Source organism: Hypomesus nipponensis, chromosome 14 (genome assembly GCF_054491055.1).
Source record: "Hypomesus nipponensis isolate SF chromosome 14, ASM5449105v1, whole genome shotgun sequence".
NCBI lineage: Eukaryota > Metazoa > Chordata > Actinopteri > Osmeriformes > Osmeridae > Hypomesus > Hypomesus nipponensis.
Genome location: NC_140374.1, coordinates 15,475,001 through 15,501,083, shown reverse-complemented (window position 1 = coordinate 15,501,083; position 26,083 = coordinate 15,475,001). Strand labels below are relative to the sequence as shown.

Genomic DNA, 26,083 nt, shown 5'->3' with positions numbered 1-26,083 from the left:
GAGACAGGGACTACCTCTAAGGTGTTTCCTGGTGGTGTGCTGGTGCTGTTATCGTCATGACCGAGTGTCTCGCCATCCTTCTATCGTTACTGCCGACCGCGCTTTTTCATGGATGGAGCTACTCCTCCAGATGGCAGATGGGTTGCTATGGGTTACAGTTAACAACCGTTGAGTTTGAAAAAAATTGAAATTGAAAAAAAAGTGACAGCTTGTACGGTCAGGTTTCCCCCACAGACATATATATGGTTTCCCCCAGCATGAGAGGATGAAAGGACTGGTGTGCTTATTGTGTGTTTCCCAGACATCAAACAGATCTTAGATCAGCTCTTGAACACACAGATCATCCATGTAACCCTGCACCCTACTCAACATGACTGCTCATGCCATGGTCCTTCATGTCATCTAAATGTGTTTCAGGATGCACATTGTATGTATGCTATACATCAAGCTTATTTATACAACATCCACTCGTTCTACTGAAAATCACAATTGTTGCCTCAGGCATTGCGTTTAATATGACACATTCTTTTTTTTAAATGTTATCAAATGGCACCTAAATGCCAATAAAAGATGATTGACAGCTATTGCTAAGGCATTTTCTAAAGCGCATACAGTATATACATAGGCAATCAAAAGGAAAACAGAAAAGAGAATTCAAACTGCATAAATTAAGAGAGTGACATCTTGAGTTTACTTGAAGAATAAACATCCAATCCCAATCCACAGGAGACGTGAAATGTACACAAGGTTACGGTAATACCGAGTAATAAAAGAATGAGAAATAACAAAGAGATTACACATTGAAACTAAACGAAAGCCTCTTTAACAGACAACTCAGTTGTCCACCAGATTCGGAGGCTGCTGCTGTTTTGTGTGTTTCGTTTTGAGAATGGGAAGGATTCTGCTAGATACTCCCTATCAGCAATGTTTTAGAGCGAAACCTTCCCCTAAATCTTTTTCACCCACACTTCTGTGCCCCTGTGTCATCCTCTCTCCTCTCACACACATTGTGCACACACATACACACACACACACACACACATACACACACACACATCAAGCCATTCAAACCAGTCATTCATTGGGCTTCAGAGCACTATTTAGTCTGGTTTGGTACCCAGCATAATGGTGACTATCCTGACTTCAGTGAAATCCTGTACTTCCTGCTTTTAGAGGCCTACTTTCCCAAAACCAATGGTTAGTACTGGACCCCATGCCTTGCAACAGGTAGGCAGAACAGCAAAACTCCAGCCCTAAACAATATAACTATCGATATAAGTATTTCGATCATAAAAGCCTCAAACCATTCCCTCCCTCCCATCCCTCCAACACCCACACAAACACACCTTAGTTGGCATGTTCAGTGTCTCCTCGGTGCCAGGCAGTCTCAGTCCCAGGTGTCCATCTCGGTCCCGGCCAGCCTGTCTCTCGTTCACGTCTTGTCCCAGTGTCATGACCTCTTTCGCCTTCTCTCCAACCTCTCTCCCCTTCACGCACACCCACACCTCTTCTCCGCCACCCCTCTTCCCCCGCCCCCCCCCCCTCCCCCCCTTCCATCTCCACCTCCCCCCCCTCACGCCAGCTGCTCCTTCTCCGGGGACTCCTCCAGCGTGATGACGGTGAACTCCTCTGTGTTCCCGTTCTCCTGGATCTTCTCCTTGTTCATCAGGGTCACCATCTCTTGCTCGCGCTCCTGGGCGCGGGAGCCGGCCACCGAGGACGCCGCCCCGTTGCCTTCGCTGGCGTCCTTGGACGAGATCATCAGAGACTGCTGCTTCCCACACAAGCTGAGGGGACGAATATATGACATGTTTTGCTGTTTTTTGCCGCACTGGACTGGTTGAGTTGATATTGTATAGTTAAGGGGTTATTTTCGCACTGTGCCTTCTGACCATCTCTTGACTCGAACCACCACAATAGTGCTAGAACTACCCCTTCTGATCCTTATTTTTGAACTGTAGTTTCTGTATGCCCTATGTGTGTGTCATTTGGATACATATGTCTGCTCAGGGAAAAACAATGTCAAATGTGATGTCAACATGTACCTGATGTACATGCAGAGACAGAGGGGGCAGTCACATGGGAGGGACTCCAGACTCACCTATTTCGCTTGGCGATAACGGCACAAACAAGTAGAATGGCCCCCACAGCCACGATCACGCCAATGACCACAACCCAATCTGCAGAAAAAGGGGACAGGCAGACAACGGAATAGATTTATACACAATATATTTATATATATATGCTTTGGAGAAAAAGTACAAATGACAATCAAGTATCAGACAGGTGTGTGTGTGTGTGGGGGGTGGGGATGGGGTGGAGGTGTCGTGGGGTGGGGGTGGAGAGGGGGCGGGGATGTGGCCGGGGGGATCCTCACTTGAGCCACCCTGCTGCCCCGCGGCTGTAGGTGCGGGTCCCACTCCTGGTCCCATCCTGCCGGCTTTGGGATTTGGTGGAGCTGTGGAGGAACAGCCAGGGTAGAGCAGATCAGTCATCTGCCACGCGTTCACTGTCAGCATGCTAGAGTGGATTCTGCGCTGTTTATGTCGACTTCAGTGCACACTACAAATGCATGATTGCGCGCACAGTCTATCGCACACACACACACACACACAACATGCACACACATGCACACTCTTGCACACACACTCACTCACAGGCTGACTCCGCCCTCATCGTCAGGACCCCCCCCCGTAAAGAATCAAACGTGATGTGCAGTCACATGCGAGTCATTGAACTGAAACATCCAGGTTAATGACCTGTGTCTGTGATGGGTCTGTTGCTGTCAGAGACACACCAGGCCTTTCAAAGCTGCCTGTCAGCTAGATAGATAAATGATCATGGGGTGATGAATGTGCAGCGTGGATGTTGTATCTGCCTTACGCTCTGACTTCCTGGAACCCTGTCTACATGGTGGTGGTGGGGGGGGGGGGGAATAGGTGCTTGAATGCAGACCAACAGGGTTGTTATTTACCGTGAAATCCTAATTACAAGCTTCTGTTTTTAGACAGAGGAGTCATGTAGGAACAATGAGGGTAAATCTCCCAGAGGCTAAACATGTTGCGTGATTCTGCAGCGTTTCAGGATGCTGACCTTCTCCCCTGTGTGTTGCATGTGTGAGACCAGGGTAGAGAAAAGAGGCCAAGTTTGAAGCCATTCTGGGTTTCCTCACTCCTCACAGTTGAGGTCCAATATGGAACTCAGTGGTGCACAGTGGTGCACAGGTTTGGATTTAATGAAATGATTAACCCAAAGTTAACTGGATGACCCCAACTGAAGTCCATGGGAATGGTTAAAGTAGAGCTTGAAGTGTCAGGTTATGCCATGAAAAGGTTGTGGTCATTGGCGGGATTGTGGCTGTGGGCGCCATTGTACTTGTTTGTATACTGTATATAAATGTAATATTTTTTTAAAAGTATTATATTTCAGTGTGTTATTTCTGTATTATATTCAATATTTTTCTCAGGGGATGAAAAGCCATGTGAAAAGTGAGTTGAGAGGAAGAGTCAAACTGTGACAGTCTCTGGTCCAGCCTCCCTCCTCCGCTTCCCTGCTCCTGCACAAACAGATGTTTGAACATCTTCAAACACGCTCCACAGAGGAGTCCACGAATGCTCCTTTACACTCAGGATGTGCAAGAATGAAAATCTTCAGAACAAGAGGTGATCTGTCTTAGTCTTCCCAGAAGCCAAACCGTCTACTTGTCTCGTGTCATGGTGACAGAAAAAGGATTTCCTTCCTCAGTAAACTTCCTGTGCCTCTATGAGAAGCAGATGATCTCACTTCAAGGCCCAGTAAGTCGAAATCCGAAGAAGTCGAAAAGTGTTGTTAGGTTTTCAGTGCAATTTCATTAATTATTTTGGGATTGCACATCAGTGTAATTGCAAGGTTGTGCATTATCCGTCTAATTGTTTGTGTTTGATAAAACAATTTTTCCCTCTAACACCAGGGGGCGAGTTGAGTCTTTTAAAACGTTCTCAAGTTTGAGCGGCAACCTGTCGCTTGTGGGGGATGCAGACTACAGTCTTGCTGTTCCTGTACTTTCCACCTGTCTTTGCCCCTGTAGTATTCGTATGTAATTGTGGCGTACTATTTCTGACAAAACAAATGTGTCCTCATATGTTCTGCACCAATAACAAGATGTGTGGATGGAGTGAGACAAAAAAAACAAGAAGAAGAGAGAAGCAAACAGCAACACTTTCCATTTTAGACTTCATCAAATGTGACATGATAGGCTGCTTTGAGAGAGAAGCCTGTGCTCTGTCAGAAAGGCCGATGGCAATATGGTGTGACGCCTGTGATTAAAAATGATGAATTGCTCTGAAGATTTGAATCCGTTGCTGTGGTAACAGACCAGGGTACAGTTTTGTGATGACTTTGTGAAGGCTGGGCACACTGGTGCAACAGTATCATATAGGAAAATATCTGAGGTTCAGTGTGACATTTACATTTTAGTCCTCCGATACCATTATGTTTAAAACCATTTTCCACTAATAGTTCCATTTTCCACTAATTGTTCATACTGGCCAGGAAGCACATTATAAGGTGGGGACTTTTTTCTGACCAAGCAAAGGATGTTAGTTCAACCTTATGCAATGGCAGAATGATTGACATTTTGCTAAAGATCAACATTTACTCTTTGTAGAGTTCTACAATCTCAAATCTCATTCTATTTGTAATCTAAGGGCAACTATGCTATGTTAACAGTACCAGTATTTTGCCTATGTAATCATATACCACTTAATGCATTATTCTAACTATCACTAACCCCGTTAAGAAGAAAGTCATATTTTAATAGTGGGCTTTTAGCATTTAGAGTTGGCATTTAGAGTGTACACATCACAAAAAGCCCTGAAGCATAAGTTTAAACATGCAACCTCCTCACCTGCAACCATCAGCTCCTGCTCCTCATCTGCCTCCAACTTCTCCTCCATGCTCCCTCCCTCGGCTGTGGGCTCCGGTGGTCCAGCTGGCTTCTCCACAGGTGTCACCGTGATGGTCTCCTCCTCCTCGGTGGTGGGGGGCAGCATGCCAGAGCCAGTGGTGTCCTCCAGGGTCAGTCCAGGTTCTCCCGTGGGACTGGCCCCCTGGGTCTCATTCCCTCCAGCCTGCTCCTCCTCCCCAACAGGGCTCGTTGTTGAAGCCCCCTCCGTCTCCTCCACGGATGCGTCCGGGCCGGCGTCCGTGGACTCGGGCGGGGCTAAGTCCTCGTCCCCTCCGAAAGGAGGGATGGCCTCAGGGGCTGTGATGCCATCCTCGGTCTCCATCTCTGGGGTGAGGGTGGTGGCCTGGCTGTCGAGAGTGGGGTCGGCACCAGCGTGTTCGAGATGGACCTCGTGCGAGTCCTCGGGCTGGTCGGTGGGCTCAGCCCCTGGGTGATCCTCCAGGTCTGGAGTCTCTGTCCGGATGTATTCCTTCTCTATATCCTCCAGGTCTGGGGTCTCTGTCTGGATGTATTCCTTCTCCATATCCTCCAGGTCCCCAGGCTGCTGAGTGGTGTCATCTGGACGAGAAGAGGAGATGAGTGTCAATGCATGGCTACAGCCTGTCAGCATGAGGATCGTATTCAACCAAGAAACTTACTTTGGGTAAACAGACCAGAATTAAACAACTACAGTCAATCAATAGACATATTATCAATCTGGAAAAAGATTAGCTATCAGGTGGGATATTTATGACAGTTGTTAATGTCTGCTTGGCTAGATAGGTCTTTGATAATGTTTATTTTTTCTTTTCGCAGTGGTAGAGAATCTCACGGCTATCTTCGTTCATATTTCTTTATCTAATGATGACATAATTCTTGGTTTTATTAGATTGAAGGCGATCTGTTTACAGGTCTTCACATTGCCCGTGAAAACTCACACCAACCCGACTTTATGAACTGACAAATGATAATGCAGAAGATATCCATCCAATAAAACCCAAAACTGAGAATATAGCTGTATTTTTCAATCTTGTTGGCATCACTGAGGACTCATGCTCACTTACAGTGAAATACCGACTCACATACCAGTGTGGTAAATTAATAAATAACCAGGGTTGAAAAGGAAGCGGGCCTGCATATGGGTGGGGGATGCTTGTGGTTTGTTTGCAGGTGGAGTTGGATTGTTTGTGCAGTGTATGTGTGAGTGTGACAGTATGTTTGTGGGGCAGTGCGTGTGTGTGTGTATGGGGGGGGGGGGGAGTAGGGGGATCAGCGTCTATGTGGGTTCTTCCCTGTTTCTACAGTAGATAAGAGGAGATTCATGTACAGTGAGAGGTGAGAGGTGAGAGGACACAGAACAGTCACTCACACCTGCTAAACATGCATCCGCACACACAAACCAGTCATTCCTTTCATTCGTTAAACATTGGCCGACTGCTATTTGGTTAGCATGAACACTCCAGAGCGGACCTGACTCTGACAGAATACATGGGCTCTTATGGCACAACTCATGGAAAAACACCCACCGCACCCTGAATGAGAGGTAGAGGTGTAGGGTGGGGCTGGAGGATGGGAGAGCTGGGGGGGCAGGAGAGTTTGGCTGGAGACTGGTGGTTGGATGATGGGTGTGGAGGATAGGGTTGGAGGGTGGTTCTGGATGCCGGTGGTTTGTTGCTCTATAGACATGAGCCATTGTGATCCAGGTTACTGAAGCCCTCCCTGCATTGTTTGAGGAATGGTAGTTAAGCTGTCTGTTCTCGTCGAGTCTTGGATGATAGAATGATCTGTCTAGAATAGATCCTGCTCCTCTTTTGTGGTTTTTTTTCAGACACTTTCACTGACAGACAAAACATACACTGCATGTAACCTGTCGGCCTGTCTAGCGTCAACAGTCAACTCCAAAATGAGTCCTGTCAGCAGGACAATAGTAGTCTTCTGACGCAGAAAACGCGTTGTATTTATCTTGTCTGGTTCCCTTCACCAAATACGGGGAGCAAGAAAAAAACTGAGGAAGAGGAAAAGCAAGGAAGTGTCGAGGAAACAAAGAGGACGACGACCCAGAAAACAGACCGTGACGACTGAGGATGAGGGAGTGAGGATGAGGAGGATGATCACCTGCAGCGTCAGAAAAAAACTGTTCTTCTCCGCCGAGGCTGTCAGGTCCGGTGGAGTCCGGGTTCATGGCCTGGTCACAGTTCTTCTTTGGGTCGGCTGTGGACACAGCGAATAAAGTGTTGACGTGCAGAAGAACATTCCAGGTGTGCCCTTTATCTGTCACACTGTCCTCTCTCCAATGTACATACAGTATGACATCAACATGGATTAGCTCAAAGGACTAAAGAAAAGCAACATATTATAAAGTGTTTTGGATACACAGCTTATACCACCTACTGGGACTTCTAAATAAAGTGTTATTACACTTCAGTATATATGGCTCACCTTTAGCATCGTAGCAATAGGCATCAAAGAGATTGTCAATTGGGAATTGATGGTAGAAAACACCAGTCGCGTTGTTGGCACAGTTAGGATGTGCCTTGTGTCGCAGAATGGATGTATTTTGGTTGCTGATCCAACCATACCTACAGAAGAAGTATTTCACATTACAAAAGAGCAAGTGACTTCTCTACAGACTTCTATGGATTAGCCATTGTAGATTTGTTTTGCCTAACAGAATTGTCAGCAATGCTTTTTACAAGTTTCCTTTTCAAGTGTCTGTGTCCATTAAAAAATTGTTTATTATGATATCAAGTGTTACAATGGTTTTCAAAAATTGTGCTGTATTGTACTTTATTTTTGCATTAGATGTAAGGCTGATTGTGTGTGAACTATATTTTAATTAACTGACATAATTGATCACCATTGATGTTATCAAACCACAGTTTTTGATTGTGATGACACATCTGATTCGATCGTCAGGAATTGTAGATAGTAAAATCCTTTTGTTTGTCATTATAATTATATATTTTTGGCATAGCAGGTCCTAAATATTGAGCAATGTGACATGCAAATGGAAACAAATGGATTCATGTGGTTGTCATAGAGACAAGCGGGGTGACCTCACCTGCAGGTCTCCAGGCCTTCTTGGTGAGCTTCTTCGACCTGCTCCTTGCTGGCAAGAGTGGCGTTTAGACTTTCACACAGCCCCATGGCCAGGTCAAAGGTCAGTGCGTAGCGATGTGCTCCTTCCACATGGAACACCCTTGCATGGCTGCAGCTACGAGACATCATTGCTAAGAAGGAAAGGGAGAGAGAAGGGAGGTAGGGGGTGAGGACGGGGGGAGGACAGGGGGAAAGGAAAGGAAGAAAAAACTTAACACAGAAAGTATGAAACGGTATTTCCCTTTTGTGCATGGTGACATTTGGAAGCCAATTGACAAGTTTGGCTTCACGGTCGCCATTTTGTAACTTCTGGGTAAAACGGCCCTCAGGCGAGAGTTCTTTTTATTCGTCAATAGAGAGGGAGAGGGCCAGAGGCTGGGCATGTGTTAGCAAAACACGGTGCATAGCAACAGCAAGGCCAGCGACAGACAAACAAACAGATGGAAGACAGTGGTTGGTAGCCTGGTCACATTCACACAGTGGGAAAGGGCCACAGCACTAAACCGACACCTCTACATAAACAGCCCTGAGCAATGTGTGTCACACACCTCTTGGATGTACACACCCCAACCTTACGTGTGTTAGACACTGCCTGTTCGTCGATTCCACAGTGCATTGCGGCCTTGCTTCATCCACGGTTGCGTTTTGCTTCCAGGAAGCGGAGGGGGCATAATGTCACCTCCCGTTCCCACCCCTTCACCCATCCCCGCCTCAACCGCCTCCTCGTTCACCCACCATCCATATCTCGTACAATGAGCCAGCTGCTTTGATTCAATCAGTTTCCTCCCATGGTCTCCGCACAGCAACTCAATCACATGTTGTGGGAGCGGGCCTTTGTTTGAAGTTATTCTCAGCCATCTTTGTCTGCGAGAGGAAGCAGCTATTCTGTACATCCGAATGACTTCCTCTGCGTTCATCCCGTCTTGTGTCACATGCAGAGAGGCATATGAATGGCACAATGAAACAGAGCCTGTACCATAGATGAACTGAATGAGGTAGTGTATTTTAAATGAGTCGGTTCATCAGGCGTTTCTGCTGTGATGCAGATGGATGTCTGGTTGTGAAACGTGTTCAGGCCATGAGACAGACAGGAACACCATGAGACAGACAGGAACACCATGAGACAGATAGGAACACCATGAGACAGACAGGAACACCATGAGACAGACAGGAACACCATGAGAGAGACAGGAACACCATGAGAGAGACAGGAACACCATGAGACAGATAGGAACACCATGAGACAGACAGGAACACCATGAGAGAGACAGGAACACCATGAGACAGACAGGAACACCATGAGACAGATAGGAACACCATGAGACAGATAGGAACACCATGAGAGAGACAGGAACACCATGAGAGAGACAGGAACACCATGAGACAGATAGGAACACCATGAGACAGACAGGAACACCATGAGACAGACAGGAACACCATGAGAGAGACAGGAACACCATGAGAGAGACAGGAACACCATGAGAGAGACAGGAACACCATGAGACAGATAGGAACATCACTGAGACATCAGACCCAGACATCACTCCTCTGCACTGTTCAGCCCTGAAGCCATCCAAAACAAACGTTTTGTTTCAACAGTGAAAAACCCAAACACACCCACACACACCCAAACACCCAAACACACACACACACACACACCCAAACACCCAAACACACACACAAGAAAACCATTTTAAGGGGGGGGGGGGGTGTTGCTACTTTGCACAGTACCAACAGGTGAATATTTGTATTTGAGTTTGCACATCCGTCTTGTGACTTTCTGTCTGGTCTCTGGTGAGCATTTTTTTCATGTGACCATGACTCTGCCCTGTCTCCATGGTTACATGCTCCCCTTAATATGTCCATACCTTTCCCCAAAGCTTCAACAGCAGACATATCTCATGGGAGACATACTTACACATTACAGTCTAAAACATTTTCAAACCACTGATTTCTAAGACCCAGAACAGCATCATTTTTTTCTGCATTAGAATGCTGAATGGATATCCTTCCAGTGAAACAGGCAACAATTGTACATTATGCAGTGGGGCTAACCAGTTCAAATATTCAAATATTGAATAAGCGTTTATTAGGTTCTGAGGAAGTGCACTAGTTCTGTTTTTTTATGATTTATGTCCTGTGATTCATGCTTGCTGCATGAGCTGTTTGCTTGACAACCGACACAAGTCAATTCAGTTATCACCTTCATTTATCTGTATCATGTTCACAAAGTGACACACGCAGACAGGAAATCACACCATGCCTCCACTATCTAATTTTGCAGTTGTTGATGAGGTGTTACCATAGTTACAGAAATAAACAAGCCCAGTGAAAGATTCACTGTGGAGCAGTAGTAGACAGGCCCCAGGCACAGAGGGACCACATGCTGGGAGCCCTCAGGTCTGAGATGTACACCCCAGTGACTGTCTATCTGTCAGCCTGTTTTACCTGTCTGTCTGTAAGTCTGTCTGTCTGTCGGTCTCTCTCTCGCTCTGTATTTCACATCATATTTGAACATGTTGAACCATGAAGTTGTGTTCATGCGAGTCATGAGCATGTGAGTCAAACCATTGCACTATTGGTGCAGATGAATTTCAAATAATCCAATTGTTCAAGACTCAGGAGGCGCGTTAATGTCCTCCTAAACTGTGTATTGGTTAATCATTTCCTAAACTGGATGATTTGACACAGGTAAGGCAGTGCCAGAATCTCCCTACTTATCAGGCAGCACAGTGTAACCATGGCATCTTGAACATTTGAATATAAACGGAGGTCGATGAGGTACAGCCGTTGGTGACGGTTGATGTGGGGCTGCCCAAGAGGAAGCTGGTGTAATAAACGTCCCAAAAATGACAACTCATTCACCCCCCCCCCCCCCCGGACACACACACACACACATCCATACACAACCATACTCCCACACACATGGAACCCTACCCCCCACAACCACACCCACACATACAACCACACGCGCACACACACTAGTGTATGTACACACACACACACACACCACAATGTCCCTGAAAAGAAGAAAAACAACTCCAGGTCTTGCAGAGTGGTCGAGGGATCAAAGTGAACACAGCCTGTCCTGCGCTGAAAGGACTGAGGTCTCATGAATCAGAGGTGCTGTTGCCATTAGCATGCAGAGAGAGTGTTTCTGTGCTGCTTTATAAAGACTCGTATCCTGCTAGTCCGAGGCGGTGACTTGACTAAAGCTGCTTTTGTCATTTAATGGAGTAGAAAGGGCCGTGAGGACCATGGAGAGTCTGAATGTACAGAGGAGGGGAGAAAGCTTTTACACAGCACATGCCAATACCCCCAGCTGCTTACCTTGGAATCAACAAGCTTCTCTCACTCTCTCCTCCCTCCCCTCTCGCTGTCTCTCTGTCCCTGTCTCACTCTCTCCACCTCTGTCCCTCTCGCTCTCCCTCCTTGTCTCTCTCTCTCTCTCTCTCTCTCTCTCTCTCTCTCTCTCTCTCTCTCTCTCTCTCTCTCTCTGTGTCTCTCTGTCTCCGTCTGTCTCTCTCTTCTCTCTTTCTCATTCTCTCCGTACAGACTGTACTTTCCCAGAAATCTAAGCTAGTCCAACACTATCCATAACGTGGTTTGACAGAATCATTTTAGCATGCTGTTGTTGAATATTTCCTTATCGGATTATCTTTTCTGTCTGGTTCTCATAGGAACTGAGAATTCCCATGACCGTCAGTGTGACATTGATGCAGTGTCCCATGTTATCCCTGTTCTTCCTCCCTCTCTCCGGGCCCCACTGAAACTGCAGAGTCAGCATGCGTGTTTTGGTGAGCCCTCGCCGGGCTCGTCACGGTTCCACATACAGACAAGGCGGGCAGGTGAAACATGAGACTGGACTTACGGGAGCAAAGTCACCTGAAGGACTCTCTCTCGCTCCCCCTCCTCCAGCCCATCTCTCCTTCTATCCCTCCCTCCCTCCCTCTCTTGCTCCATCAAAGCTTATTCTTTTTGTGTGTTTTTGAAGACTTGGCAGTGAGAGGGTTCGCCTCTCAAATGCTCTTGAAAGAGGGTGCGTTACAGGGTGTTCTTGTTGACATTCGATGACTTTCAACATCGGATCTCGCGAGCAAATTGGACAAGACTTGACTCTCGCTACTTTAAAACCATCTAAGAAGGGAAACACATGTAAATAGTTGTGTCAACGCACATAAATGTTTCCTCTTTGCATGCACAGTTTTGTAGATGAAGAATTGCACTTCACCACGGCCTCAGTATCGGAGCATAATGTAGTCTGGTTCTGCTCCGCTTGGAGATTTTGGGCTTTGGAGATCGCTGGGCTCGTCTCATGCATTAAGGATGTGTATACATTACAGAACTGTGTGGAGGAGCGTTGCCCAGTCTACAAAGACTCCAGTGTATCAAGGAAGGAGAAGGAGGGATGAGGTGGTGGGGGGGGGGGGCATTGGCTTGGCTGCTGGGGAGACCGGGATTCACAGAGAGGCTTTAAACTGTCATGAATAGGTTTAACAGCAATCTCAGAGTTGCAGACCACCTGAAATATGAGAGTTGCCCCCCCCACCCCCGTTTAAGATCAGTTTAAATGCAGATCAGCTTCCGTGAGAGATGGGGCCCTATGCCTTGGAGATGGGGGGGGGGGGGGCGGAATGCAAGAAGGAGGAGAGAAATGAATCAACGTTGAGGTGCTGTACAGGAACAAGGGTAGCTGGACCTGGGCTTGGGCCTTGGGCCTGGGGGCTGGACTGAGGCTCGGCCAGGGGCCAGGGGGTGGGCTGAGACCAGACCTGGGCTGAGGCCCGAGGCCAGGCCTGGGAGAGGGCTGGTGGCGAGTATGAATGTGGGTGGTGGAGGGAACAGTCCAATGGTTGAGGAGAGGGCAAACACGTGTCTGGAAGTCTCCGATGGCAGGAGACGTTCCCCCCAGCCTGCCCAGGCACAAGCCCTCTTTGTCAGGCTCTGGTTCCAGTCCTTGAGGGCCCCTTACCAGCCCTCACCTTGAAATGTGACACTGGCAGTTAGGGGAGGGGTTGTTGCACCATGGGAGAAAATACAGAGACATACAGACCTGCTGGACATGTATGTGTGTGCACCCACCAGAGTGTACATGTGTGCGTAAGGGCATGCATGCTCTGTGTGTGTGTGTGTGTGTGTGTGTGTGTGTGCGTTTGTGCAAGGGTGTGTGTAAGTGTGTGTGCTAGACATAGCTGGTCCGTGCACACCTGGACTCAGGACCCTGATCAATCAGACCTCCTCTAACATGACAGCCTGGTTGGAGTGCTCTGAGGAGTCAGGCAGAGATGGAGCCCAGCCAACTGTGCCTGCCTGCACAAACAAACAGACCAGGGAGCAAAGTTCGTCTCACCTCTCTTACAAGGAGGTTATGGATGGTCCTGAATGTTTCGAAAGTAGCGGGTGTTTTGTGTCCCATGATCAGGAATGCTTCAAAAGGTTTCCATCTGAGACATGTTGTCTTCAGGAGAGAAAGCTTGTAAGAGAGAGCGAGAGAGAGAGAGAGAGAGAGAGAGAGAGAGAGAGAGAGAGAGAGAGAGAGAGAGAGAGAGAGAGAGAGATTGAGAGAGAGAGAGAGAGAGAGAGAGAGAGAGAGAGAGAGAGAGAGAGAGAGAGAGAGAGAGAGAGAGAGAGAGAGAGAGAGAAAGAGAGAGAGAGAGATATGTGATTTAATTCTGGTTGAAGGTTACATTTCAGAGGCCGCCGTTTTCTTTGGTCATTTACAGGGCCACATGTTGGCTGGGTCCATGGTCAGAGGAGCGATGTTGTTCCAGTAAACCGTTCCAGTAATCCCATCTTGGTTTACATGTGAGTCTGGACTGCATGGACGATGTCCTTCAGGCCCTTCTTAATGATGTGTTGGGTGGGGAGGAGAGGGTGGTTCAAAGACCAGGCCTGGGCAAGACAGGGAGCTACCACCGCAGGACACCACTCACCAGAAAACCAATTACACCCCCCCCCCCCCCCAACACCACACACACACGCACACACACGCACACACACGCACACAAACATCTTATACAGTAGATACTTCAGGACAAATAAGTCCTATACACGCACACACACATTCACTGACCCCCCCCCCCCACACACACACACACGCGCTAACACAGCTATCAACTCTTTTACAGGGTATATGCCTTGAGGTCAAACCAAGAGGGTAACATGTGTTGAAGAACATAGGGGCAATGTAATCACATTCAGCTCACAGAAAAACTTCATACACACAGGCACACACACACACACACACACACACACACACACACAAGTGCACACTCACAGCCACACAGCTAGTTGCTTGTTCATCTTTAAAACCGTTCAAATGCACAGCTTCCCTATTAACTGTGCCTTGGCACAGAGCCAGACAGACACACCGGAAGATTCTTCCCTCTCAGACTAATCCAACCTAATCTGGACGTGCTCGATTCAGCACCAACTTCTCCACCTGGGAAATATGCTGCTCCGAGCCTACAAATCCTATCCAGCTAACCCAAATAAATCCTGTTGGAGCGGAAGACAAAGAACAGATAGACAGAGAGAGAGACAGAGAGAGAGAGAGAGAAACAGAGAGAGACAGATAGAGTGAAAGAGAGTGGGAAAGGTGGAATGATTGATGAATTTCTTTCTTTTTTTTCCCCCGTGAGCGCAGCAAGCGTTGGACACAACGGCGGAGCGGCTTTGCCATAGCGCTACGGTGAAGTGTTATCTCTCTGCTGTCTGCCCCGATTGAACAGCACAGAGAGGGCTTCTGAAGGCTACACAGGCTAGACACAACCTCTACAACCAGACCAGGCGTGAGCAGAAACTGTTGTCTGCCGCCGGCTCACTGCTCTCTTTCCCGACCCGCTCGCCGGTGTGTGTGTGAAGGAGAAAGAAAGGGAAAAGAGACGGTGCGAGCGAGACAGAGATAGAGAGAGTGTGTGTGTGTGTGCAAGAGAGAGAGAGAGAAAGAGAGAGAGTCCGCGTGAGCGGCTGTCTCCTTTGTGTCTGTGCTGTGAGGATTCTGAGACTCCCAGACGTGAGCATGTCTGAGCGAGGGCAGACCACGCTGCCTCGCCGGCTCCCACTCCCCCTGACGACAGCCTCCCTCAACCTCGCCTCACACGCGCCTCACACACAACCTCACACAACCTGTCTTACCAACTGAGCAGGGAGAAGAAAAAAGACTGTCTCGCCATCAAATCCAGCAACAAAGAAGAGTATATCCAGGATGAAACCAGACAAAATAAGCCCCAGACAAAGAGCGATCCGCTGGGCAGAGGTAGAGCCCCCTCACCTTGAGCTGATTCTGAACTGGAAGAGGCCAGAAATCCAAAGGTGACCCCCAAGAGCAGAGTCCACATCCTGGGCAAAGGGTCTGGCGATGGCTAGGTGAGTAACTGGAGGAGAAAGAGGTGTGTATGGTCTCTCCTGTAGTCCTGTCTTCTCTGCCAGGAATGAGGTTCGGTTTGTGTGTGCGTGTGTGCGCGTGTGTGTGAGAAAGAGAGAGAGAGGGAGAGAGAGAAAGAGAGAGGGAGATATTGTGTGTAAGGGAGAGAGTGAGCAGTAAAAAAAAAAAGAAAAGACAGTCCGTGTTCTGAGAGAGTAGCTGTTGGTGTCTGGTGGCAAATGGAGCTAAAACAGACTTTGTCCAACTTTTTTATATTCTGTGTGAGAGAAGGGAACTCAAACAGAAGTAGTCACAAGCAGAAGTGGAAGAGGGTGGTTCATGCGCACACACCCTCCTGCCTCGCCCACTCTAGCTCCCTCCCACCATCTCTCTCTCTCTCTCTCTCTCTCTCTCTCTCTCTCTCTCTCTCTCTCTCTCTCTCTCTCTCTCTCTCTCTCTCTATGTGTCTGTATCTCTCTCTCCCTCCCACCCTTTGCTTCCTGTGCCTGGCTGCTTAAACAGTTTTTTTTTTTGCCTGGGAAGGTTCACCTTCCTTCTGTCTTGCTGACTGTCCTCTTCCTCCTTCCCCCTCCTACCTTTTCTCTGTTTCTATAGCCCTGACAGCAACAGTTGCTGAGAGCGCATCTGGTCTTTTGTTCACTGCTGCCCACTCCATGATTCAATTCATCTGCTTTTCTTGCCCCCCCCCCCTCTTGTCGCTCTCGCTCTCGCTCTCTCTCTCTCTCTCTCTCTCTCTCTCTCTCTCTCTCTCTCTCTCTCTCTCTCACAGCCTCTCTCTGTCTTTTTCTGTCTCTGTCCCTTTTTCCCTCTGTCCCCTCCCACGCCCTCTCTCGGTTGCCTCTCATCCGCTGGGTTTTGCATGTACGATTATTGCCGCTCCTCACAAAGCGACCCATCATGGTCTCCCACATGGCTTCTGTATCCCCAACCCACCCACCCCCCACCCCCCCGCGCTGTCACACCCCGGGGCGATCTGTCAGACCAGCAGCCATGACGATAGCACACCCAGGGACTCTGAGGAGAGAAGTTACCACAGACTGCAAAGCGACGGTGAAGAGTTTACTGTACACAAGCATGACCGAAACCTTCGCAGTCAACATGATCAGTTCCAGCTTTAGTTCACAAAGCAGGAATTGACTTGCAACCACATGCTAGATGGTATCAGCCGGCCATGGGGAACATTTCCAACATGGCCGTGCTATCTCCATGAGAAACGTAGCCTGGGCGGGTTGATCTTTCTCTGAAGAGACTTTGATAATGGTTGTCTCCCGTCTTTGACATGCACTTTGGCATTGGAAAATAAACACACTTGGTCAACATGGGGAATGCTGTGACAGGGTTCCCTGACCACATCGCCAAACCAGCAGAAAGCACGGCTGTTTGATACCATTCGGCATTTCAGCAGGCAGTAGGTAAATCAGCACAACACAAAGACAGCCATATAATACGTTTTTTTACAGCACCTTAAGAAATCACGACAGTCACAATCATCTGAATGGCGTTGGGTTTGTCAAGTGAAAAAGCGGTTTGCCTGGTGAGTATCGTAATAGTGTGTGGGTGCACCAGCCATGTCGGTGAGTGAACCCGCTCTGCTTGCCCATTACCCCTAGCCCTTAGTTTACCCCTAGCCCTTGGCCCTCGAAACTGAGGGGTAAGGGATACATATCCGTAAGAAATGGAACGCCACTTGGTTACAGGTAGGTCATCCAGCCAGATCGATATCTCCAAAGCAAGTAGTGTTATGCACTGATATAAGTAAACTCCATTAGCAGTGAATTTTGTTTAAAACTGTAGACATGCTAGTCAAAGAAATGCGGGACTGTTGTGCAAAACAGCACTGTAACATTAGCATACCAAACTAGCGATTTTTAGAAACGTTTCAATTAGGAAAATGGTTACAAAAATATATGTTCAGGACTGTGTATAACACAAAACAAGACTATCATAATTTTTTTATCAATTAATTAAGCTGAAAATATTACATTTATCAGACTCTCTGGATGATCTGGCTGCCATTGTTGCCAGTCGTGTAGTATTCACATAGCCCTAGGTTTCAAGTAAGCTCCCGATCTTACTTGGTTTTAAGGTGTGTATATCCCTTAGTCTTAGCCCTACCCCTAGCTCAAAAATAGTATTTGGACACCACTAGCTCTCACAGGAACGCACAAAACTAAGGGGAAGGGGTAAGGGGAAGGGGTAAGGGGGAGTATTGGGATTCGGCCTCCGAAGTCTCACACTGAGCATCACAAAGAACAGGAAGTTAATGTGGAAACACAAGGTCAAGCATGGCCATGTGGAGTAGAGGAAGACATTGACAGTCGCTCTGGATAAGAGCGTCTGCTAAATGACTAAATTACACATAAACGATCCCTCCCAAGGTCAAGAACTCCTTACACAGAGAGAACGAGAGAGAAATGGCTGTAGAGACGGAAGGGAAAATAGCTTGGGAAAGAGAGAAAGAGAGCTCTGGCTTGTCTTGGTCATTCCTATAAAAGATGATAGTAAAGATAACCAGGGCTGTAAATCTGACCAAAGATCTTCTCTAAGATATATATTTGAGGAAAATAAGTTGACACCTCTCTTTTGTTGAGTTAGCAACCATTTATAAAAATGTGTTCTCTGTTGAAACATGCCTGTTTATAATTTCATTAACTTGCCAGTTTATACTTGATGCGGGTTCATTACAGTATACTTCTGGATAAGATCAAGCTGTATAAGATAACGTTTGTATAGAAGCTACAACAATACAACAAAAAGCTATAACAATTGAAGGAGTGTTGCAGTAACACAATGTCCTATACTTCACAACATACAGGATGTTTCTGAATACATACAATCAGACACTAATACATACATTCTAAATATAATGATATAAAATAGTTTGTTGCAAGGACCACTCAACACAAAAAAAACATAAATCACAAGCTGTTCAAGACAGAACTGAGTGTCTTGTTGTCCTCTCCCAGTCAGTCATCAGCGCTAAGTAGCTTGCACGCCTCCACCCATGTAAACAATGGAAGCTTAGAGCTAAACATTACAACCACAGCCATTTACCCTCCATTAAGCTAATAAGGAAATTACTATGAATATATATGGTGGGAACACACACAAACTCCAAACCATCCTACAATGGAAAGGTAAACTCCCCGTGGGTCATTGTGAGTGTTTCAGAGCAGTTCTCCTTTACCTGGTTTGGTGTCTGAAATAGTCTGGCTTGCAACACTGAGTCAGTTGCTTTGACAAAAAGACACAGCTGTGGAGGAGATGGTTAGATGTGTTCATAATAGACAGGATGTAGACAATTAGGAGAATAATTGTTAAAACACACACCCACAGTGTAATCTAGCAATACATCAAGGGCAATGTTATAATTTCTCTTTAATGATAAGAAATTCAAACGGTAAATGGGATGACTACCTGACAGGAACCACAACCACAAATTTCCTGTTTTTCTCCGTATCAGTGTTCCTTTCACCCATGTCACTTCCTGTTTTATAGTGAGCACATAGTAACGGATCTTTGTTTGCTTTCACTCGATGGTGATGAAAGAAAACAAGGCAAACAAGGGTTAGCCAGACACAAACATCAAAATAAAACATCTAACGACCGACATTAGGAATGCAAATTAAACAATTTATAATACAAATCGCTCACAGGGGGAGGGGAAGAGAGAGGAAAGGTAAGGATGGAGGAAGGGAGAGGGGTTTAGAGAGGAGACATGGATTGAGGGGGAAGAGGGGGAGAGAAATGGAGGAAGGAAAACATAGAGAATGAGAGACGAGAGGGAGAGAGAGGGAGAGAGAGAGAGAGAGAGAGAGAGAGAGAGAGAGAGAGAGAGAGAGAGAGAGAGAGAGAGAGAGAGAGAGAGAGAGAGAGAGAGAGAGAGAGAGAGAGAGAGAGAGAGAGAGAGAGAGAGAGAGAGAGAGAGAGAACAAGAAAGGGTGAGAGGCAGACAGAGAGGGCAGAGGGAGAAAGGGGGAGAGAGAGTAGGGAAAATGGACAGAGAAAGAGAGACCGATGGACAAAGTTAGATCATACACAGTATTCATCCGAGTTCAGTTGCCCTGCAGAGAACAATGGGTGGCCTAGTTTTTCTTCATGACAAGATAACTCTGATACAAATGACAAAGGTGGCCCATTCTTTTATTGGACAGCCAGGGCCTGTCAATACTATTAGCTGTTGCTGAATAATGTCTTTTTAACACCTGAGCACACACAAAACTGGCACTAGTACTGTAGAGGTAGGTCAAGGCTAAACCAAAACATTATAACAGCCTGGTGCACAAACAAATTACACGTTTACCTGATTCAACCCCAGGACGAAAAGCAATGGATGATAGCATCCTTTCCATGCTAGACTCATATTTCTAAGGAAAACTGTGTCATTTGGAACTAGTTTGGTTAAGGAACTGTTCCTTGTCTGTGGGGTGATAGACTGGGTGGATGTTGAAAGAGAGACAAGAAGAGATAGGCAGAGACACAGAAGAATAGCTTGCGACCGTTGTGTGTGAGCATTGGCAATGTCGTTGCCAAAGTAACCAAACCGTTGGCCGGGCTCCTGCGTGGCCTTCTCTGGCCTCGTCTGAAGGATGACGTGAGAGTAGCACAGAAGCTCCAGAGGTGAACCTCTCTGTGCCAGGCAGCCTCAACCCCTCCCCCCCCCCCCCCAATTACACATCAGTCTGCTGACTCAGCACAGCTGTAAGACTTTCCATGGCTCTCTTTGGGCTTACTGAGGACACATAAACACACACACAATTCACAGACATCCTCGTGGTTGGGTCTCCTTGTGGTAACGGCCTGGCTGACTAGCGGCACTTCCTCAGCATTCCAGTGTGACAACGTACGTTTTCCTCCCCAGGAGCCAGCGACTTGGGAAGAATGTGGCTAGCCTCCGTCGCAAGATGTCCATATACGTACCGGCCTGGGAGAAGGCTGCTTCCACCAATTATTAAATGGAGAGGGGCAAGGAGAAGAGGGAGTTTGTACTGCTACTTAAAGTTGTTAACTTGTTGTTAACATTTTGCATCTGTCAGTAGTTACTGGTCACTGGTGGACTCTGAGGGAAAAATGTAAATACTGGGTGAAGAATAAACGGTATGGTCGGACTGATTTAATTGTGTTTTAAAAAAAGGATATGGGCCAAGAACTACTGTTTATGTGTTAACGCTTTATTTTAAGCTTTTACTTTCACACTGAAATGCAGACACACACACAAACACATGAGGGAAGTCAACTAGTAAACACAGATATTAACTGCACATTCAGGACTATGTTTTATTAATAGTATCATGAACGGTATCCCGAGGTAAAATGAAGAATGTGCAAGTTGCACCAAGGTCCATAAAACAATCAAATAAAAAGTGACACCAAATCTAAATCCACTATCCACCATGGACATCAAAACACTAGGGCTTTGCAGGTGAATATAAAAGGGTTTGGGCTGCTGTCGTCCTTGATTCCTTCTCCTTCACTGGTGGCTGGTGTGGTGTCGGTCATTTGGAAGAGGTGCCGTCAGGGAGGGCGAGGTGCACATGGAGCCCTTGATCTCAGCCACGTTCTGAGGAACAGAGATAGGGAGTGGCTCCTCTCGAAACTGCTGTGCTTCTGGTGTGGTTGTTTGCAAACCCAGCACACAACCGCACAACGGTTTCGCTGCTCCATTTAAACCCTGTTGCCCTGTTATGTGGCATTGTGTGTATAGGTGTGTGTGGATGTATTTATATGTGTGTGTGTGTGTGTGTGTCAGGGTGGACCGGTTGATGCAACAGCGTCACAGGCTGAATGAGCCAGCTCTGTATCGTGGGAGCATGACTGGGCCGCTTCAAAAGGCTGGGCTTTGGGCTACAACAACAGTCAGGCAGAATGCTCTGCTTGTGTTGGGGTGTTGGGAGGGCAGGGCAGGCCTGTTTGGACAGTAGCTGTGTCACAGTCTGCCGTGTAGCCATGCTGGAATGCCCTGTGTCATCATCGCCCTCCGAGACAAACCGTTGACTCCAGACATCAGCACACAGGTGCAGATGACGCTCGACAGATGCTACCACGCCCTCAACGACATCCTGACACAACACCCTCACACTCATGACTTACAAGGAAACAGGAAACAATAAATGTTTGATAAGACTGTTTGTGGAAGAGGAACTGGGGGATATTTGTACAGCCTTGTATCTTCTTCAGAACTGCTGGTTTCGGCAGGGTGGTAGAACGATTTTAAGCAAGAAGAAGTGTGGACAGGTCAGGGCCTGAGAGTCTCGTGATTATTCATCAATCTTCCTGTGCCAGGTGTGTGTGTGTGTGTGTGTGTGTGCACGCCTGTGTGTCTGGATGTTGCAAACTGGCACTATTAAACGAACGACATATGAACCTAGTTCCATTAAAAAAGACACACTGCAAATTATTCTGGTCCAGTTGCCATGTAGCTCAACAGTCTGGTGACTGCTCGTGAACCGGAGAAACTGTAACAGCTGCATCTACTTTAGTCTTCAAAAGGCAAAGAAACCACTTTGATTTTGTGTGTGAATCCAGCCTGTGATCCTTCGGGACCCGTTCAGACGTGAGTGGATAGGACCAGAGCAGCACACCCTGCTCTGAGGAGGCCCAGCAGGTGGGTACCAGGGAGGGAAACCATCAGAGTAGGGTAGGCTGGAAGAGGTCATATCGCTCTCTTTCTCTCACTTTCATTCTCTCTCTTTTTTCTATTGAAATCCCCCCCCCCCCCCGTCTTTGTCTCTGGACCGATCCAGTGCCTACTGTCTCTACATCACAGCAAGGAGCCAGCTGTGGGTCTCTATCTTTCTCTCTCCCTCTCTTTCTCTCTCCCTCTCTCACTCCACTGACTGTGTAATCCACCCTATTCAGAGAGAAGGTATTTTGAAAGGAGTCTTGAGGAAAAAAGCTCTGCGACTCCAGCATGCTCTATGGGTTGCAAGCTTCAGAAGTGTTTGATGGACATCTAGACGGCAACAAGAGCACCAAAAAAACCAAAAACATACCAGTCATCCTATCAAGGCCCACTTCTGTCTCCATGGCAACTGCCCGAGTCACGTGACATGCCGTGCTGTGTGTCCCTGAAACCGACCTCCACTCCAAAACCCCGCTGTCCTTTCCTCCAGACCCCATTTCTATCATTACTCACCCTGAACCCCCCCAGACCCACCCTCCCTCCCCTGCATAACGGGATTGCCTGATTGTCAGCCTCCACTCAGGGAGGTAAATGTCACTACGTGACGGGGGGAGCTGTGAAATGTCAGGACCTGTTCTGCTGGGTTTACCTGGCATTCTCCAGCACTGTGTGACAGCCCACTGCTCAGCCCAACGTGGAGTGAAGGAATCCAGAACAACCGAGACTATTATAACAAGTACATTAGAATAGAATGATCTTCTCTAATGAGTACTCTTATCAAACTGGGACCATATTCAGGACTCTGGAATAACCAGGATTTTAGAATAACCAGGACTATGACCAGTCTGTGACTGACTGTTAATCAGTCACATCATGAACACAGGGCAATACGGACGCAACATGTATATCCACAGTAGTTCCTGGAGTCTGCTGTGGGGGTATCCATGCCAACAGTGCCTCTCCGGTTGTCACCAAGGTTGCAGGTTCAGTAGCCTCACGCTGCCGACATCTCAGGAGGGTCCTGAAAGGAGGCACCCAGCCCAAGCCCAGCCCCCCTCCAGCCCAGCCCCCCTCCAGCCCAGCTCGATTGTAACCCCTTCACACACAAACCTTCACCCCCCAACACCCTACACCCCCTCCAATGCCACCCACCCCTCCCCCCCCCACACACACACCCTTAACCCCACACCCCCTCCAACCCCACAAGCCCCTAACCCCACACCTAGCCCCCCCCCCCCCCTCTACCATGTGAGACAGGCTTCTACATGGCATCATCTCTCTCTCTCTCTCCTGTGGATGTGCAGACTCTTGTCAGCTCTTATCAAGGGGTCTTCCTTTGAGAAGGGTTTAGAACTGCTGTATCTTTACAAAGGAGCTGCTGTCTGGGCCCTGAGCACAGCATAGGCTGCTGACCATGAGAGGAGTCTATTACATAATACACTATTACATTTTCAGTAGTAGAATAGCAGAATGTGACAGGAGATTGGTTTGGCTGATGGATGGAAAGTGAGAAAGAGGAAGATAATGCGCTTGCTCGGTAAAAGGCAATAACACATGATGAATCTTTTTCAAAAAACATGACACGTGTCACAGACCAAATAACAAGACTATCTGAAACACATCTACATCTGAACATATCTAGAGGTTGACTCTGGTGAAGACGTTCATAATAACAATGCATTCATGAAGCCAACGCTTTTATCCAAAGCGAGGTACCTGGGGGGGGGGGTGAGGGTTGAACCTGCGACAGCTTGATGTGCAGGCTGACGCTCTACCACTGAGCAACACCTTCCCACATCGTCTCCACATCAACGGCAAGATAAAAAGAAAGAGATTAGACGGCGTCTGCGAGATGGTTCCCCTTAGCATGATTTCAACTTCAGTTGAAAGCGCTTCAGGAATAAAAAATAAATACAAATCTCCTTCTTTCGTTCTTTTTATGTCACCTTCCATCGCCGTGGTAACCACAGGACGGTGGCGGGCGGGGTGTGGGCTGCAATGAGTGAAGGAACAGTAGTCCCATGGAAGAGAGCAGCTGTAGGTTGCCAATTGCCTGTGTGCCCCCTGCACCCCAACTTTCCGCTGTCTGTCTCCAAACCAGTCTAACCCCCTCCCCTCCTCCTACCCTCGACACAGAACACACATATCTCTCTGCTACCAAAGCAACGGTTCCTACCTCAAAGAACATGATGTTCTGTTTCTGAAGTTCAAGTTTATTCCGTTTGTACTGTCATGACTACTGGAGCAGGTACATTGGAATTCACTGATTCTGCTCCGACACTATGTATAACACAGGAAGAATGTGAATAATCATTCTGAATCGTTAATGATTTCTGAATAATAAACGCCTGACAACTGAGAATGGCCTAAGATAGGAAAACCTACTAGAAAAGAGTACAGGATCCAGTTGTGTATTTGTAATCACAATCTCCAACATCTCTTGTGGGATACACCTTCAAAAGCTCCTCACCTAAAACAACCCTTGGTGAACCTCCATCTGTAAACTCCCTTTTCGATCTGACTTACTGGTGTGAGATATGGTCTGCACTTCCACATTGGTCTGGTTAGGAGAATGGAGTCAGGATTTCACTGCATCCAATTACATTAGCATCTTCTCCTGCCATGCCCCTGGGTCAACAAACCTCATCTTTGTTTCCCTGGAGGTGAAATGAGGGCCCCACAAGATCAGAAACATTCCCCCATTTGTCTTGACTCTATCTTGTGAGAGGTCACATGGCCCGGGGCTCCATCCTTTATTTCCCTGAACTCTCTTCACAACACCTTTGTAACAGCAGCTTCATGAGGACCTGTCAAACACACCAGAACATGGATGTGTTTGTGCAAGCTTCTCACCAGTCACCACGCTCATGTAAACAGATGTTCAGCACACGCTTAGAGCATGCACACACACACACACACACACACTCAAACATATACATCTGCCACGGTGAAATGCACACTTGGTCAAGAGAATTATGTTAATTGGTTCCAGTGCTAATTATGACGTAATCCTTGGCCACAGATGCTAATTAAACACATAGCATTGGATCAGCAGTGGAGCGTGTCATGTGGGGGGGATGAGGGAAAAAACTGCAGCAGTCTGGTGCGGGTTAAACAGAAAAGATGCTCTTTATTGGCTGTAAAACATACAGGTTATTGGCTTGGCTTGTTTGTGTGAATTTCTTTATAACTCTAACGGTACTTCCGATTGTTCCTTTTCTCATAACATGTAACACGTTATGGAGAGGAACAGTTTAGAGAGAATGTAGCGGAATCGTTTATGTGTAGCTCGACTGCAGGGGACAATAAATCATTTTGCCTGTTCGAAGAACATGCTGGAAGAATCTCAAAGTCCTTTTCTGTCAAGGCCGACTCCCTCACATTAGGGAACTGCAGTGCTGTGGATGGTAATAAATACATAGGAGAAATGTACAAAAACACAAAAGTCTATACACCAGCACCGACTCCAATTTACAGAAGGAGGGATCGCATTGTGACACTGAGAAGCGGCATCGGGACTTAAATATTGTGTGTGTGCCGGTGTGGATACATATAGGACTCTGGATGAACAACTTTATATACAAACAAGGTGTGTTTGTGTTTGAACAGCACCCATGAAAATGGGTATTTTCCACAAGTTAACCGTCTCCTACTCTGCTATGTCAGTTCCCATGGTAACATGGCCGGTACTACCCATAACCTCTCTCTCTTTCTCTCTCTCTCTCCCCAGCTCCACCTTGACGCCTCGTCATAAGTGTGACTCACATGATAGCAACAGTTCCAAACAGCGGCAGTCACACTAGTGTACAGACACGGGCCGAGCTTGCCACGGGCCAAACCCACCCTAATCCCCAACCAACCGGCCCTCCTCTTCTACGTCACGACTTTGTTCCTCCAGTAACTAAATAAACAGTTTAAGATTGCTGCAAATCATAACCCGTGACACGGGCTTCCTTGTGGAGGCTCGTCTCCCTCCCCCCCCCCCTTCCCCCTCACTCCCGCTCTACTCGAGTCACGCCAGGGCCATGCGCTGCGGCCGCTCCAAGTTGGC

General features: G+C 47.4%; 2 protein-coding genes across 2 annotated transcripts in view; both read right to left on the bottom strand.

Annotated features, from left to right (window-relative positions):
• Nucleotides 1–1,561: 1,561 nt before the first annotated feature.
• cd44b (CD44 molecule (IN blood group) b) lies at nucleotides 1,562–15,690 on the bottom strand. Its single transcript, XM_084672914.1, has 8 exons — nucleotides 15,297–15,690; nucleotides 7,986–8,154; nucleotides 7,364–7,503; nucleotides 7,040–7,135; nucleotides 4,886–5,503; nucleotides 2,378–2,458; nucleotides 2,102–2,180; nucleotides 1,562–1,787 (listed from the first exon to the last, which is right to left on the bottom strand). Exons 1-8 carry the CDS (start codon nucleotides 15,361–15,363, stop codon nucleotides 1,574–1,576), a joined length of 1,464 nt encoding a protein of 487 aa, XP_084529040.1. The 5' UTR covers nucleotides 15,364–15,690; the 3' UTR covers nucleotides 1,562–1,573.
• Nucleotides 15,691–25,136: 9,446 nt separating this feature from the next.
• The window catches only part of pdhx (pyruvate dehydrogenase complex component X), a 33,244-nt gene continuing 32,297 nt past the window's right edge, over nucleotides 25,137–26,083 (bottom strand). Inside the window, exon 11 of the mRNA XM_084672913.1 lies at nucleotides 25,137–26,083. This exon is cut by the window's right edge and continues 232 nt beyond it. Coding sequence (XP_084529039.1) covers nucleotides 26,045–26,083 — 39 coding nt within the window. The 3' untranslated portion in view covers nucleotides 25,137–26,044.